This window comes from Erpetoichthys calabaricus, chromosome 1, assembly GCF_900747795.2.
Source record: "Erpetoichthys calabaricus chromosome 1, fErpCal1.3, whole genome shotgun sequence".
In the NCBI taxonomy this organism is placed as follows: domain Eukaryota; kingdom Metazoa; phylum Chordata; class Cladistia; order Polypteriformes; family Polypteridae; genus Erpetoichthys; species Erpetoichthys calabaricus.
This window is the reverse complement of record NC_041394.2, coordinates 337655022-337670620: the sequence shown is the minus strand read 5'-3', so window position 1 is coordinate 337670620 and position 15599 is coordinate 337655022. Positions and strand designations below refer to the sequence as shown.

The following is a 15599-nucleotide window of genomic DNA, read 5'->3' as shown; positions in this document are numbered from 1 at the left end:
TCTCGATGGACGAGCGGTAGAAGGTCAGTAGCAGGTTGGAGTCCAGGTTGTGCTTTCTGAGGACCCTCAGGAAGTGTAACCGCTGCTGAGCCTTCTTGATGACTGCTGTGATGTTGTCTGTCCAGGAGATGTCAGCGGAGATAATATGAATAATTGCCCGATAATCTTACACCATCAATCTGATACTGAGTAACTGGCTCTTACACATCTCCCTGACATCTACAGGAACTAAATAAATGAAACACACACACTGTAGGTCAATGTGTTCACACTCATTTTGTCTCATACTGTACATATCAACTTTACATTTACTTTTGATAATGTATCAAATTTATCTGTTTTTAAGGTAAGGTGTGAAACGTTACTTTTTAAATAGCATTAACATGTGCTAACCAGCAAGAGCTATATAAGCCACAATTAAGCTAAACGCAGACAGTGTTTTGGTCACAGATCCTGGTAAACAAGAGTTAAACCAGTGTTTCTGCATTCCAGCTGGTGCACTTACTTTCACTTTCATTTCTCCAGAAAGTCAGTCAGATAGGATCTCTGTTAACAATGGCAGCTGTTAATTCTTCTCTGTCTGCTGATGAGTACACTTGCTCGGTGTGTCTGGATGTCCTGACAGAGCCAGTCACTATTCCATGTGGACACAGCTACTGTATGGACTGTATCAATGACTACTGGGATCAGCTGGACACACTTCATATCTATAGGTGTCCTCAATGCAGGCGACAATTTAACATAAGGCCAGAGCTTAACAAAAATTTCTTGCTGGCTGAAGTTATAGAGAACCTAAAAGAAGTGCAAACTGATGTCACACAATGTCAGAATTCTGCCGGACCTGATGATCTGCTCTGTGATGTGTGTCCAGGGAGACAAAGGAAAGCGGTGAAGACCTGTCTGACCTGTATGGCCTCCTACTGCCAGACGCACATACAGCCTCACCAGGAGTTTGAAGCTCTGAAAAGACACAAACTGGAGGAGCCGACTGGAAAACTCGAAGAGAAGCTCTGCACGAAGCACAATAAGGTTCTGGAAATATTCTGTAGGACCGATAAGACCTGCATCTGTTTACTGTGTGTGGCAACTGACCATAAGAATCATGACACTGTGTCACCAGATGAAGAGAGAGCTGGGAGACAGGTGAGGAGATGATTAGCAAAAGGGAGGGTTAACTGAGTAAAGGACAGTAAACCATTGCTATGCTCTTCCAGATGTGTTAGGGATTGGCGACTGTTTTGGCCATCTTAGACTTTACTGTATGTACGTATCTGAGCTGTAGAACTTTTAGGGAATTTCTATTAAAAAAAAGCACAGCTGCTCTGCTTGTATGTCCCTATAAAGGTACTATAGAAATGTCCCTCAACACACAGCTCTTGTCTCCTTCAGACTTCGTTCTCATATTTTCTCCCACATATTTCACTAGCTTGGACTTATCAAGTGCTTAGAGTGTTTTGTATGATTTAATTCCAGAGAAATTGGTTAAATTGTACTGTATCTAAAGCACAGAAGCACAGAGGAGGGAAATCGAGATGTAAAAGTTTAATAGGTAAGGGAGAAGAGGAGCAGAGCAATTCAGTTTCTCATCGAGAGCAAGACATCTGTAAAAAAAGAGTGGACAAGAAAATGTGAAAATTGGAAATGATAAGCAGGTAGAAGAAAGATTAAAACTGTCTGAGCTGGGGGGGGGGGGGGGGGGGGCTTATTGGGCTTGGATAGGAGTCACGTAAAGGAGAAGACCCATGAATGGTAAAACCCACTGTTTTAAGCCCCTGGACTCAGTTTTCCATTTCAATCTGCTCATCAGATAGCTCTCATCCATTAATCTTTTCGCAGAGTCTTTTGGAGAACAGAAAGGCAAAAATTAAAAAGAGAATTCAAGAGAAAGAGAAAAAAATGGACGAGATGAAGGAGACGGTAGCGAGCATTCAGGTGAGTCGTGTATCCTGTTCCACCTTAGACACAAATTGCAGCACTGACATGTCCATATTTTTCTGATATTACAGAGCTTGGTTCCATGTTCTTTGTGGAGGCTAAATGTTCTCCAAGTGTCCCTTTGATATCTCTTAACACCTCCAAGAGACACTTGTATGTGCAAGTTGTGGTGAATTGGGGCAGTGCAGCTCCCCAAACCCGGACACAGACAGGTGCAGAGACACAAGTCCAAGCACACACTTTTATTTTCCTTTTCTTTCCTTTCAGCACACAGAAGCACAAATCCCCAACAAATAATGCTCAGTGCCTTTTCTCTTTTCTTCTCTTCTCTGTCGCCTCCACTTCTCTCCACACAAGCCTTGCCCTTCACCTCCCAACTCTGGCTTCTCCAACAGAATGACACAGCCTCTTTTATAGCGCACCTGGAAGTGGTCCAGGTGCACTCTGATCCTCTTTTGGCAGCACTTCCAGGGCTCCAGGACTGTCCAGGCACCCCCTGGCGGTTACCACAGGCCTCAGCAGGGTTGAGCTTCCAAGCTCCAAGCCTGTGGCCTTGATGCAGTCCGGGGGGGGTTGCCCTCTCATGTTCCGGGGGAGGTATTGCTGTAGACATATCCTCTCCCCTGGTTCTTCCCTCAGAAGGGTGTCCCGGCCAAGTAAGGTCCCCGGCCGTCTGCCACAGAGTGTGAATTCGAATCTCATGACGGAGTACACCAGCACCCTGTCCAGGGCACAATTTCTGTTTTTGTTTCTTTACATAGGGATTGACTGCCACCTCACACAACTAATTATCATCCGCTTTGAATCAACACAATAATTTTTAAGGATTACGAAACCAGGAGCATGCTGTCACCATTTGGTAGTGTTTTTATAGCTTCTCCAATATTGAGAATGAACTGAATTTCAGCCTTCTTTTGTTCAGAGCTGTGCAGACAGAGAAATGCAGAAACACGTGGAGACCTTCAGTTCTCTCCTTCAGTCCATTGAGAGGCTGAGGTCAGAGGTCATTGAGGTCATTAAGAACCATGAGAGGAGGGAAGTGAGGAAGGCAGAAGAGATCATGGAGCAACTGGAGAAGGAGCTCAAGGAGCTGAAGAGGAGAGATGCTGAACTGGCCAAGCTGTCACAGACAAGTGACCATATCCACTTCTTGAAGGTGAGCAGGCCAATCTGAAGGACACCAGCAGTTCTCTGTCAAACACACACACACACATAACTCTTTGTCTCTCGTGTTGATTGGCTTTCAACTGTTCTCTTGTAGAAGTTGCCACCTCTCTGTGTCCCTCCTGAAGAGAAAAACATACCCAACTTCACTATCGACAGAGATTTGCTTCCTGAAACTCTGATTAAAGACCTTTCAGCTCTGAAAAAGTGTCTTCAGGAGATCAGTGGTTGGGAGTTTGTTAAGACCAGTGAGATTGGTGGGTTGTGCGTCCTCATGTGAATTCAGTTCACAAAATGGGTTTGTAAGCTGCCCCGCTTCTGTACTTAAGGCTTATGTTGTGCCTTTCTCTTTGTCTTCTCAGGGTTTAGCACATCAGGTTTCGTTCTTCAGAATCTGAAAAGCAGAAATTACTTCTTGAAGTGTAAGTTGTTTCATTGTTTATGGTTTTAAAGTATTTTAAAAGTAACGCATTCCCAATTTATCATCTCTGTATTTTAGTGGCCCATATCTGACCAGTGTAACCCAATGCTTGTTGTATGTATTAGAGTCCACCAGGTGACTCTCTTAAACCTTTTGCATCAGCTTTGTAAGGTACTCACACAATTATACCATACTATTTTCTAAGCCAGCTGAGCAGGGTGCAAAGTTGATTTAAAACCACACACCCAGAGTCAGCCAAAGGAGGAGCTGAGAACAATGAATCAGAATGAAGGCAGGATGGAAGAAGAGAGTTAATATGGTCTAGAGAGTTTCTCAGGTCTTTGAACTATAAATGACTTTGCTCAATCCTCATCCCTGACTCCCTCTGTGCCTCTGATTGAGTCACTTCACCTGAACACGATCACATTTTATATAGATAATAGCCATCCCCCATAGAAGTGAAACAGGACAGCAAGAAGGGTCCTTCCCGGCTCGCTACTCCTGATGTCACACTTCCCTCTCCCCTCGGTCCGCAGCCTCTGTCTTGGATTAGCACAAATCAATCACTCCCGCAAGCGAACTATGATTCTTAGTCACAAAATCAACCAGAATGTTCAAGGAAATTCCTCTTCTTCTTCTTCTTCTTCTTCTTCTTCTTCTTCTTCTTCTTCTTCTTCTTCTTTCGGCTGCTCCCATTAGCAGTTGCCACAGCAGATCATCTTAGAATGTTCAAGGGGAAATTATAGGACAAAAAACCGGATCCAAATCCATTAAGTAGTTCTCTCATTCGCTAACTAAGCGGAGTTAAGTTTATGCCACGAGGCTGGTGAGTGAGAGAGGAGGGCCCTGTCCCCCTACCCTTGGCCCGCTGTATCTCTCTCAGATTTGCACAAATAAATTGGTACCGCAAGTGAACTATGATACATAGCGCTATAAGAGAAGTTGCAAAATCAACCACATTTGTGCAAGCAAATTATAGAAAAAAACCTGATATAAGTCGTTATGCAGTTATGTTGTGAAAAGCGGACATACATACAGACAGACGTTGGATTTTATACATATAGAGATGTACTAATGTATGTACTATATATATACTAATCCTAGTGAATCTACTTAGAAGCTGTGCTAGGGGTTCCCTTTGAAGGTCCCAACATACAAGTATATGGTTACTGTTTCAATTGAAACTTCTTGGCCCTAAGCATGTCACTTCACTGGTCAGAAATTCATTAGTATACCATCATGGACAGTCCTGATTGTGAAAGGCACTGTATGGACTCCTTGTTTGTGGTTAGCATTGCTGCTGCCTCATGGAATCCATCATCCTGGCTTCAAGTTCTGCACCAGTTGTCTTTGTTGGTCTTGCATGTTCTTCCTGTGTCTTTGTGGGATTTCCTTCCACATCACGTGCATGATAGGTGTGCTAGTAATCCCAAGTCAATCTGTGGATTTTTGCTTGAGTGGGTCTTGTGATGTAATGGCACCTGGTCTATGGCTGTTTCCTGCCTTGTGCTCAGTGCTGCTAAGATTAAAGTTTAGATTTAAGACAATGAAAAGTCTAAGGGTTAGTTTCAGGTTAAAGAACTTCTAAGTAACAAACAAAGTTTAAGAAAAAGGGTTTTAGCATAATAGCGTTGAGTGTGGATTTTGGTGTTGGCTTTGACAGTTTCCTTGTTTATGTATTTCAACTCTTGCCTGCTGATCGACTATTCTTGGAAAGACCTTCATTTCCTAATTATCAAAAATTAGACATCCGTTCACTGCGCAAGTAACAGTGTAGAAAACATCCAGCTGCTTATCTTCCAGGGCATCTGCTACTACTTGATGAGCCTAGTAGTTACAGTATGTCTTAATGTGAGTTCAGAATTTTTTTACTATTCATACAGACATATTGATTGATAATTGACATATTTGGAATGTCAATTCACATATTACATTGCAAATTGTACATTTTCATTGGATTTATGTGATGAAAGTGTGTATGTTAGGTCAACTGGAGACTCCAAACTGATCCCATGTATGAGTAAGTGGGCTTTGCAATGGACTGGCACTCCAACAAGGGTGGTTTCATGTCTTGTGGCCAGTGCAGGCCATGTGTCAATGAATTAGATGAGACATGCCTGAGATACAACAGCTCATCTTAGATGTTTAATGTCTGCTTTGATATTTATGCTTTGGATACATAGTCTGAGTTGCACCAACACTCATTACAATATGATTATAGGAGGTTTTTGAGGTGGGAGGGTGTGACGATACAGGTTCGTGCATGCTCCCATCTGCTGTCCGGGAGCCCTTAACCCGACACCATCGGTAATGTTACCGATGAGCTAAGCAGTGAGACAACAACATAGCAAGGGGATGGTGCAAAAGTGTCAAGTGCTTTTATTAAAACAATGACAAAAACAGTGTTCAAATTAAATACAGTGCAGTGCCTTCCAAAAAGAGTCATTAAATAAATAATCCATAAAACAAAACGTGGAGGTAAAAATCAATAAATAGAAAAAAAAACACAATCCCTTAAAAATCGAGGTTAAAACACAATGCTGGAAGCAGTACTTTAAAAACACAATTCACAGCCCGGTGCTTCTTTTACCCTCTCTCCCGCTTCTCCCATTTGGACCCCTCAACAGGAGAGTCACCCTCTCAGCAGCTGACCTTTTCTCCGCTCAACTGGTCTGGAGGCCTCCCAATCCCTGGCTTCAGTCGCGCACTCATCCCAGACCGAGACTTGGTTTCCTTAACGACCAGGACACTCACATCAAGGACTTCACCCACCAAGCCTCCCGACTCCCACTGCCTTCATGGCCTTACGCGGCCTGTTGTCCTTCAACTGGTCACTCCAGCTCCTTGCTCGCTCAGCTGGAGCGACCGCTTCCTTCTGCCACCGAGGTTTGGCCAAACACCCTTCTTGGGGCTCACCTTCCAGCTGCCTACCCGCAAGCCTGCACTCGCTCACTCTCTCTCTCTCTCGCTCACTCACTCCAGCTCTCTCGCCACACTGCTTCCTGCTCTCCAGCAACCTCCATCTTTCTTTCTCTTTCCTTTTCATTTTCCTCCCCCCTAGCTGACATGCACTTCTATATATCAAGAGGGTATGGCAGCTGTAGCAAAGTAGCAGCCCCAGGAACAATCACGGATGCGGGCGGTCTCTCACCTGTGCACTTAGGTGAGAAACGCCCACATCACGAATCGCCCTGAGAACCGCTTCAGCCACACAACCACCACTCCCTTTGCTAAGCCACGAGCGCGGTGATTATTTATTTTAAAACGGGCCTTTGATGGGAGTTGGGGACCCGCTATACCACAGAGGGGGATTGTATATTGAAATGCTTTAATGGTCATCACCTTTCTCTGAATGTAAACAATGCAGAGTGCATGCTATAACTGAGCCTGCCCTTTTATTTAGCCTGTTTTTTCAGTGGGTCTCTCCTGAAGTGATGTTACTGGCCCAGCACACCACACTGGCCATTACAGAGGTGTAGAAGATGTGAAGGATGTGACTTTGCACATTAAATATACACAGTCTCCAAAGGAAAAAGAGCCTGCTCTGCTCTTTCTTATTTAGTTCCTCTGTGTTATGAGACCAGTCCAAGCTTCCATTGGCGTGGACCCCAAAGTACTCATAGCGGTACACCACTTCTACTTCCACTCCTTGAGTAATGACCAAACATAAAGGGTCTTTGGTGTGGCAAAAGTCAATAAGCAGTTCCTGGTTTTGCTAATGTTAAGACGCAGACAATTCTGTTTGCACTAAGATACAAACTTCTCCACTTGACTCCTCTTGTCTTTCTAATTCCCATATCAATACACCCCATAAGTGCAGAATCATCTGAGAATTTCTATAAGTGACATGTCTTAGTATTATATTTATAGTCTGAGATGTAGAGAGTGAAGATAAAAAGAGACAGGCCTGTTCCTTGTGGTGCTCCAGTGTTGCTCACACTGTCGTTGAGTCCCACAAACTGCAATCTACCTGTCAGATAGTCCATTATCAGGACACCATAGGCTCATCCACCTGCTTACCCCTTAACAGGGGTGGTCAGATGGTATTGAAGGAGCTGTAGAAATGGAAAAACATAATCCTCACAGTGCATGCTAGTTTTGTTCAGGTGGGACAGATTGTCCACTCCAATCTTTGTCTGATAATTTATGTACTGTTTCAAAATTGTCCTGAAATTAATTTTTGGCTTCACCTCTGAAAGTAACTGAGAGTCACATCAATGGTAAAGTGGAGTCCTCTGAATGCAGTCAATGCTCATTTCTTGCTCATAAACTCATATTGACCAAGGAGGTCAAGCTTGATCTCTTCTGTCTTTAACTCCTGCTCTATTGTTTGCTAATTTAGGCCAGCTTTTGAAAATGTAAAGAAACAGTAGAAGGTTTCTTTGTAGGGAGTCCATACTTTTACTGCTGTTGTGAATGATTGGATTCTATATTTTCGTCCCTGTCATGCTGAAGAAAACGTAAATCAGGTCAGTAGATAATGGCCACCCTGACTATTGAGACTATGTCTAAGCCCATTAGTGCATTCTTAGCTCAGCCCATGGAGGGCTGCAGTGGATTCCATCCAGTTCTTGATATTATAAGGACTTCTGTCTTAATTCATTTTCCAATTTCCACCTTTACTGTGTCAATCCAAAAATACCCAACTTAGCTGATTCACTTTTTACAGAAATCTAACAAGTTGGATTAACCCTTAAACTGCCACATACTTGGGGGTTAATGCACCCCTGGACACCAAATACTTTTTTGCTGCACTTTTTAAGTAAATGTCACAATTCACCAAGAAAAAGTGCAATTTTAATGGAACACACATATTTTCATGCAAAGGGCATCACAATTACTGCAACACTGATCATTTTACGCACTGCTAATGAACTGTTAAGACTATAAAAACTACTGGAACAATCTATTATTATATGTACAAGGTGCAACTGACACCATTGATGAAATTCAGTAAATCACCAAGCCAACTGCACTTGAACTGGCTGCATGCAAGCACACAGAGGCCAACACTGATGCTCGTAGGCTAGTCTAGTGCAACGGCTGAATCCCAAGGACAGTGATGCTGATTCGCTAGGGGGGCAGCAGTGGTCATGAGCTGGCTGCTCAACGAATGTACAGCATGGACTGATCAGCTCCATTGTGCTGGCAAATTGCACTGGGAACCAACTATAGCTGGTTGCTGCATTCAGCGAATGTACGTTGCCAAATATATTTGGCTCCAGCGTGCTGGCAAATTGCTTTGGAAACCGACTATAGCCAGTTCTGGCGATTTAAGGGTTAAGCTATAATTAACTCCCTTTTCAAGATTTAGCTGTTTTATTTCTTTTAAAAAGGTTCCTGCTAATAATCACAGATGCAGAGACGTCAATAAGGTATCTGCTCCCATCGTTTGTGTTAAGTGCCACTCTTTGAGCATTATAAATCTTGTTCCTTATTCAAATCTTCCAGCAGTGAAATGGTCCTTCCCTCCTCCGTTGCAGTCAGAATGACAATTCAATGTGAAATTTCTTTTTCTTTTCATAGTTGTCAATAAACATGAATCTTTTTTTTATGTTCTCCTTTTTATTTCACTTTTGGTGGAACTTGAACTCCACATTGCAGCTAAACAATGACAATTGACAAACAGAAGACACGGAACTTGGCTTGCCATAAAAGAGAAGCTGCTGTTTCAATGACATTTGTAAAGTCTTTTGCATGTAAATGGTAAAAAAAAGAGTGGCATCTCAAAATAAATGACACATCTCAAAATTTAGAACATTTATTCATGTTTTAAAAAAGTAAATATTCTTGAAACAAAGTAAAGGTCTAATATAGCAGATAAGAGTATGTTTATTTAAGACAGGAATTCCAATTAAAAGCAAGCCCTAAAATGAACAAAAACACACAAGCACCGAAGCCTGTGGAGAAATATCTCTGACAAAATGAAAGAATAGCCTCTTATTACCCTCTAGAGGTGTTTTGGGGTATGGAGTCGCACCTGAGCATTGTTTTCTCAGGTCCAAATGAGACACCACATTCCAGGGGTATATCATCCAGGCCATAAGGGACTTGCCTCTCTGGTTCTGTTGCCTTCAAGGGGCAGTTTCTTTCAGAAGACTCTAGCTGAAGACCTCAGGAGCTCAACTCTATTGACGAGGTTCTCGCTTTATGTTATACTAGCTGTCCCCCACGGCTGCGCCCACACAGTAGTGAAACAGGACAAACTTTAAAAATCAATAGATGCTGGCACTGCATCTGATCATGTTCAGGTCTTACAGGAGAGTGTCCTCCATGTGTGGAGAAAAGCACGTGACCGTGATATCTCTGGAAATCAGAAGCTGCACTCTAAACCACACTTAGCTCTGATCTCTCTCTCAAAAATGTCAAACATTACACCTTAACAATCTGTAGATGATAATGTCTGTTGAACAAACAGGTATCACTAGCTAAGCAGAGGGAAGATACACTCCAACACGTGGCAAGAGGTTGAGCGACTCAAATGGAGGCAGGCACCAAGTGAGTGAGGAGGGACCCGCCCAATCCCCTCGGCCTCACAAAATCAGCCGGCATGTTCAAGCAGATTATAGAAAAACACTGGATCTAAATCCATTAAGTAGTTCTCTCTTGAAAAGTGGACAGAGATACAGACATTGGATTTTATTCATATACTAGCTATCCCCCGTGGCTTCACCCGCGTAGTAGTGGAACAAGACAGTGAGGAGGGCCCTGCCCAACTCCTTAATCCTGTTGTTATGCTTCCCCCTCCCCTCGGCCTGCAGCCCCTGTCTCAGATTAGCGCGAATAAATCGCTCCTGCAAGCGAACTATGATTCTTAGCGCAATGAGAGAAGTCTCAAAATCAACTGGAATGTGCAAGCAAATTATCGAAAAAAAAACCGTCTGTTAAGTAGTTCTCTCGTGAAAGGCGGACAGACATACAGACAGACATTGGATGTATATGAGGTGAAACACAAAAATAACCGGACTAGTAAAAAAAAATATTTATTGATGAATGGCAGCATTCTAAACATTGTCACCTTCTATATACTCCCCTCCCGATCTCTACACCGCTCCTTACGTATCTTCCATTGATTGAAACAGTGCTGGAAGTTTTTTTGCTTGAGGCTCTTCAACACGTCGTTTCTGTTTTCACTACATCCATTGAAGAAAAATGTGTTCCCTTCAGGTCACTTTTGATTTTCGGGAACAAGTAAAATTCACAGGGATCTAAATCAGGCGAATAGGGAGGATGATCAAGGACAGGAATGTTTTTGTCAGTCAAAAACTTCGCAAGAAATTTGATGTTGATTCTCTGTTCGATTTTTTTCACCCGACATTATAGCGGCAACCCATGTAGTGATTGTTGTGCAAATACTGACTGGGCTATTCACAAGATATACCTAGCCAGTCGGCGGTTTAAGAGAGAGTGTAGGAGGCGATATAGTTCTATGATTCACTTACATCGTACCTTTAGACAGTTCTCCAGGAAAGCCCAAAGCCCAGTCCGTTTATTTTTCTGTCTCACCTCATATATAGATGTCAGTGATAATGCCTGGTTACACAATGGTTATGATTAGATATGGGGGAGGGCTGTCTGACTCAAGTTGAGTAAGCCAGGTGACAAAATCCTGCAATCCAATTGGCTATCCAGTGGAGCTACTGAATTGTGGAGCTTCAGAGATCTGCAGCTGGACCCATCAAGTGTCTTAGTGCTGCGGGGGGAAAAAAAATAGACAAGACTGTTAGCAACAGGGGTCCCCCTCATACTGCGGTGGTACCACATACCATATGAATGATGGTATTTAATTTATTTCAAATAAAGAAGATAAATAAAATAAGGGTGGAGGTTCAAATAAAATTTCATCAGAAGAAAAGACCCATACAAGAAAAGTAAAGAAACACGATCATAGGATAGTAGCCGCTGGCATAAACTAAAACAAAAAGATAACACTGCAAGATACATGAAGTACACATTTAAATTAGAACTGCTGTTTTCACCCATTAAAGTGGAGAGGGTGGGCTCAAGCGAGTGTTATGTTTTGAGTGCTGAATTGCCCACAGAGCTGGCGTAAATCTTCAGCCATCAAGTGGTAGATTTAAAGGCAGAAACTTTAGGTGTAGACTCCTGAGAAGTGTAGAAATTCAGCTTCTTCACTTAAATTAGCCACTTGATACAAAAATGCTGGCCATCTTTTTTCTTGCAGTTATGGCAAATCCACTGTGCACAGTCACAACTTTGAGCATGCGCTCTGCTGAAATGCATTTTGATTCTGTTGGCACTGCTTGACTTGGGAATCCTGTGACTCATACAAATGTACAGAGTTGTGACTGTGCATGTCCACGCTACCAACAATTCACCAATTAGAAACACATTACTCGCTCCCGCTGCATTCTCAAACTTGACGAGTGAAAATAATATTTCATTTCAAGGAGTTTTTCGTGTTGCAATACAGTATCACTGAAATACATTTATGAAGAAATAAAACGCATAAGGAAATAAAAGCATATTTCATTAAGCATCTATTTATTTAGGCTCCAATATAATTTTGTTTATAATTATTTGTTACATTTTCCTATTTACTTGTATATTTATTTAACTTTGTCTGAAATATTCCTGGGGCGGCATGGTGGCGCAGTGGGTAGTGCTGCTGCCTCGCAGTTGGGAGACCTGGGGACCTGGGTTCGCTTCCCGGGTCCTCCCTGCGTGGAGTTTGCATGTTCTCCCCGTGTCTGCGTGGGTTTCCTCTGGGCGCTCCGGTTTCCTCCCACAGTCCAAAGACATGCAGGTTAGTTGGATTGGCGATTCTAAATTGGCCTTAGTGTGTGCTTGGTGTGTGGGTGTGTTTGTGTGTGTCCTGCGGTGGGTTGGCACCCTGCCCAGGATTGTTTCCTGCCTTGTGCCCTGTGTTGGCTGGGATTGGCTCCAGCAGACCCCCGTGACCCTGTGTTCGGATTCAGTGGGTTGGAAAATGGATGGATGGATGGATGAAATATTCCTCCATAGTAGCTGGGTTCTAGTGGATTGTCCACAATCCTTAATCTAAGTACACAGGATCACTTCAGTGCGACCTACAAGTATCAGCTATGATTCTTCTTATTTTTATGTTATACATAAAAAGCCAAACAAGAAAGAGCCAAACCTCTTACATTTTTGCTTAATTTGAATCAAATGTAAATTTTGTGTACTCAGGTAATGGAAGATTCTGTTTTATTCCATAAAGTTAATGGAATGTTCTTATATCATTGTGTGACAACAGAATCCTTGCAGATTGTAGTTAGACATTGTGGCGGGGGGCCGGGTTCATGGGAGATGGAGTTCTCCACGGCCCTGTTGGGATCAGGGGTGCTGCATGGGTCCCTGAGCCGGCCTGGACAACTTTACAGCCTTGCCCAGAAGTGCAATCAGAAGCAGGTGATCAAGCACCTGGAGCACTTCCGGGTGGGCTTTAAAAAGAGCCGGCAACCACCACTCAGGAGCCAGAATCGGGAGGAAGAGGACAAGGTTGCCAGGGAGGAGTGGTTGTGCTAAACGGGAGTGTTTTGCTTGTGCTTAGTGCTTGGGACTGTGTTGTGGCTGGGGAGTTCATGGGGAAGAAGTGCACTCCAGCTGAAGAAAGTAAAAGTCTTTTGTTGTGTTTTACACGTGCCTCAGTGTCAAGTCTGTGCCGGGTCGGGTGCTATACAGCGTCAAGTTCACAACAGCCAAAAAGAAACATGAATTGATAGACAGAGAGACATTAAGGACAAATAGTTCTGACTGTTATGTTACTGCTACCATGATGTTAGCATTAAACTACGCGAGTATGGTTCAAGTGTATATGAGATAACATACAGAAACTTTAATAAATGCAACCTAGATGTTTAAGCCTTAAATGGAACATCTTATTGTGATGGTCTAGGTTGTCTCCATGGTCCCTGGCAGCTTGGACTCTAAACAGTCGATAACAAAACCAACAATAAGCCATGCCAGCAAGAATGAGGTTTAAGTGCTCAAGTGTTTTTATTTCAAACCCAAAATGGTGAGATATAGTACAGAGCTCTTCATACAATAAATAATCTACAAAAAATAATCTACAAAATCAAAGTGGTTGTGCGGAGGTTAAAACCCAAGGCAGAATCCGTCCTTTAAATTCAAATGAACGTCAGAGCTTTACTAAAAAATCAACGTCTCCTTTGCTTATGCTTACCCTGAAAGGGTCTTTCAGCCTAAGGACGAGAGATGTTCTTCCAACTGGCACAGTCAACCTTCAGATCCTGCTTGGGTCCCTGCCTATTAGTCCCTTAGTCGAATTGCCCTTTGGCAGGAGCCCACTTGGAGAGCTTGGTCACGCCTGCACCTTGGAGTGCTCAGTGGAAGTGGCTCTGTCCCACCTTGAGCGCCTGTCACACGCTCCTCTTCTGGAACTCCCTTTCCCGAATGCCTACCTAGATTTTCTTTTGTTTTGTCCTGTTTCTGGCCCCGGTTCCCTTTTATGCACCAATCGCATGCAAAGGCTGCAATCAGCTGCTCCAGTGTGAATAAAGCATTTGACCAATCCAGGCCCATTTGCAAGTGCAAGCGCTATCAGCCAAGTACCCCCTCACCCTTGGAGCGGCACCTGCACATTCCTACATGCACCTGCATCTCCACGGACCCTGCACGCTCCGGGACCTCCTGTTTAAAATGCACAGTGCCACTTCTCTCATTACACTTATACAAGAATCTTCCTTTTCTTTGTAATATCAATTTGTCTCTTTATTTTTGTGTGAATTCATTGTTTTGAATTTCAGTAAACATTTAAAATGATGACACTTGGACTGGGAAGCTTTTTTTTTGTTTTGTTTTGTTTTTCTTTTTTGCACGACAAGTCATACTAACTGTTGGAATGCCTTCCTGGCAGTTGTATGTTGAACTATTCTGAATTTTTTGTTTTTCTGGAAATCTTCAACAAACAAAATTACAGGGTTAAACAATAATAAATGAGTTAATAATTATAGATATATGAGTGTACAATGAAATAAATGCTGCATTGCACAAAGGTAAAAAACAAAATTGTTTGACTTAAGAGTGAGGAAGAGCAGATGTCTTCACTCCTTTTCTTTTCTCTCCATTCAGACTCCTGCCCACTTACATTGGACCCCAACACGGCACACAAACGGCTCAGCCTCTCTGAAAGGAACAAGACGATGACGAGCGATGATGCTGAGAACAAATATCCTGATCATCCTGAGCGATTCGACTGCCTGTCACAAGTTCTGTGCAGAGAGGCTCTGAGTGGACCACGCTGTTACTGGGAGGTCGAGTGGAGTGGGTTCAAGGTGGCAATTGGAGTGGCGCATAAAGGAATAGAAAGGAAAGGAAAGAGCGACGAGTGTCGTCTTGGAAGCAACGACAAGTCCTGGAGTCTCTTCTGCTCCGATTCCCGTTATTCTGTGCGTCACAGTAACAATACTACTGTTGTCACTGTCCCCAACAGCCCTAGAATAGGTGTGTATCTGGACCGCTTAACTGGCTCTCTGTCCTTTTATAGTGTCTCCCACCCAATGATCCTCCTGCACAGGTTCAACATCTCCTTTAATGAACCGCTCTATCCAGGATTTTGGGCTTTAAAGAATTCCAGTGTAACAATCTGTCCTTTGAGCAGATCCGTAGATGACTCCATGCTTGTGTAGCATAAGCTTTATCTGTTTATTATAGTAAATAATGATTTTGTTGTGTGTATCTTGGTGCGTCCATCTGTTTCTGTCACCTGGTGGTGAGAGTGGACAAAGTCAAGGAGAGACATTTGTCTATTATTACACCCCAAAAAGACAAAAGTATGATAAGAGATGGAAACACATCAGCAGCAGAGTGGTCACAATATATATACCGTATATACTCATGTATATACAGCTTTTACTGTATAATTTCCGGTATTTTATAATGTTGGTCATATAAGTCGAATGTGGAAAACTCACACTATTGGTACAAGGGATTATGGTACGCTAACGCCCACCTGAGAGAATAACCTTTGAGCACATGGCCTTTTTTTTTACCCAAAGTATTCCAAAGCGACGTTTGCACTGATTTGTGTTTTCAATATCTCACACCCTCATACACCTTTATCATAAGAGCATTT

At 42.9% G+C, this 15599-nt stretch overlaps 1 protein-coding gene across 2 annotated transcripts; it reads left to right on the top strand.

Annotated features, from left to right (window-relative positions):
* The first annotated feature begins 529 nt into the window (after positions 1-529).
* On the top strand, positions 530-15202 carry LOC114667250 (tripartite motif-containing protein 16-like). 2 transcript variants are annotated; one of them, XM_051925733.1, is made up of 6 exons: positions 530-1143; positions 1837-1932; positions 2858-3091; positions 3197-3347; positions 3462-3521; positions 14597-15202. In XM_051925733.1, exons 1-6 carry the CDS (start codon positions 556-558, stop codon positions 15151-15153), a joined length of 1686 nt encoding a protein of 561 aa, XP_051781693.1. In that variant the 5' UTR covers positions 530-555; the 3' UTR covers positions 15154-15202. The 2 variants fall into 2 exon arrangements, with proteins under 2 accessions (XP_051781693.1, XP_028678331.1); XM_028822498.2 differs by having other exon boundaries at positions 3197-3356.
* Positions 15203-15599: the final 397 nt, after the last annotated feature.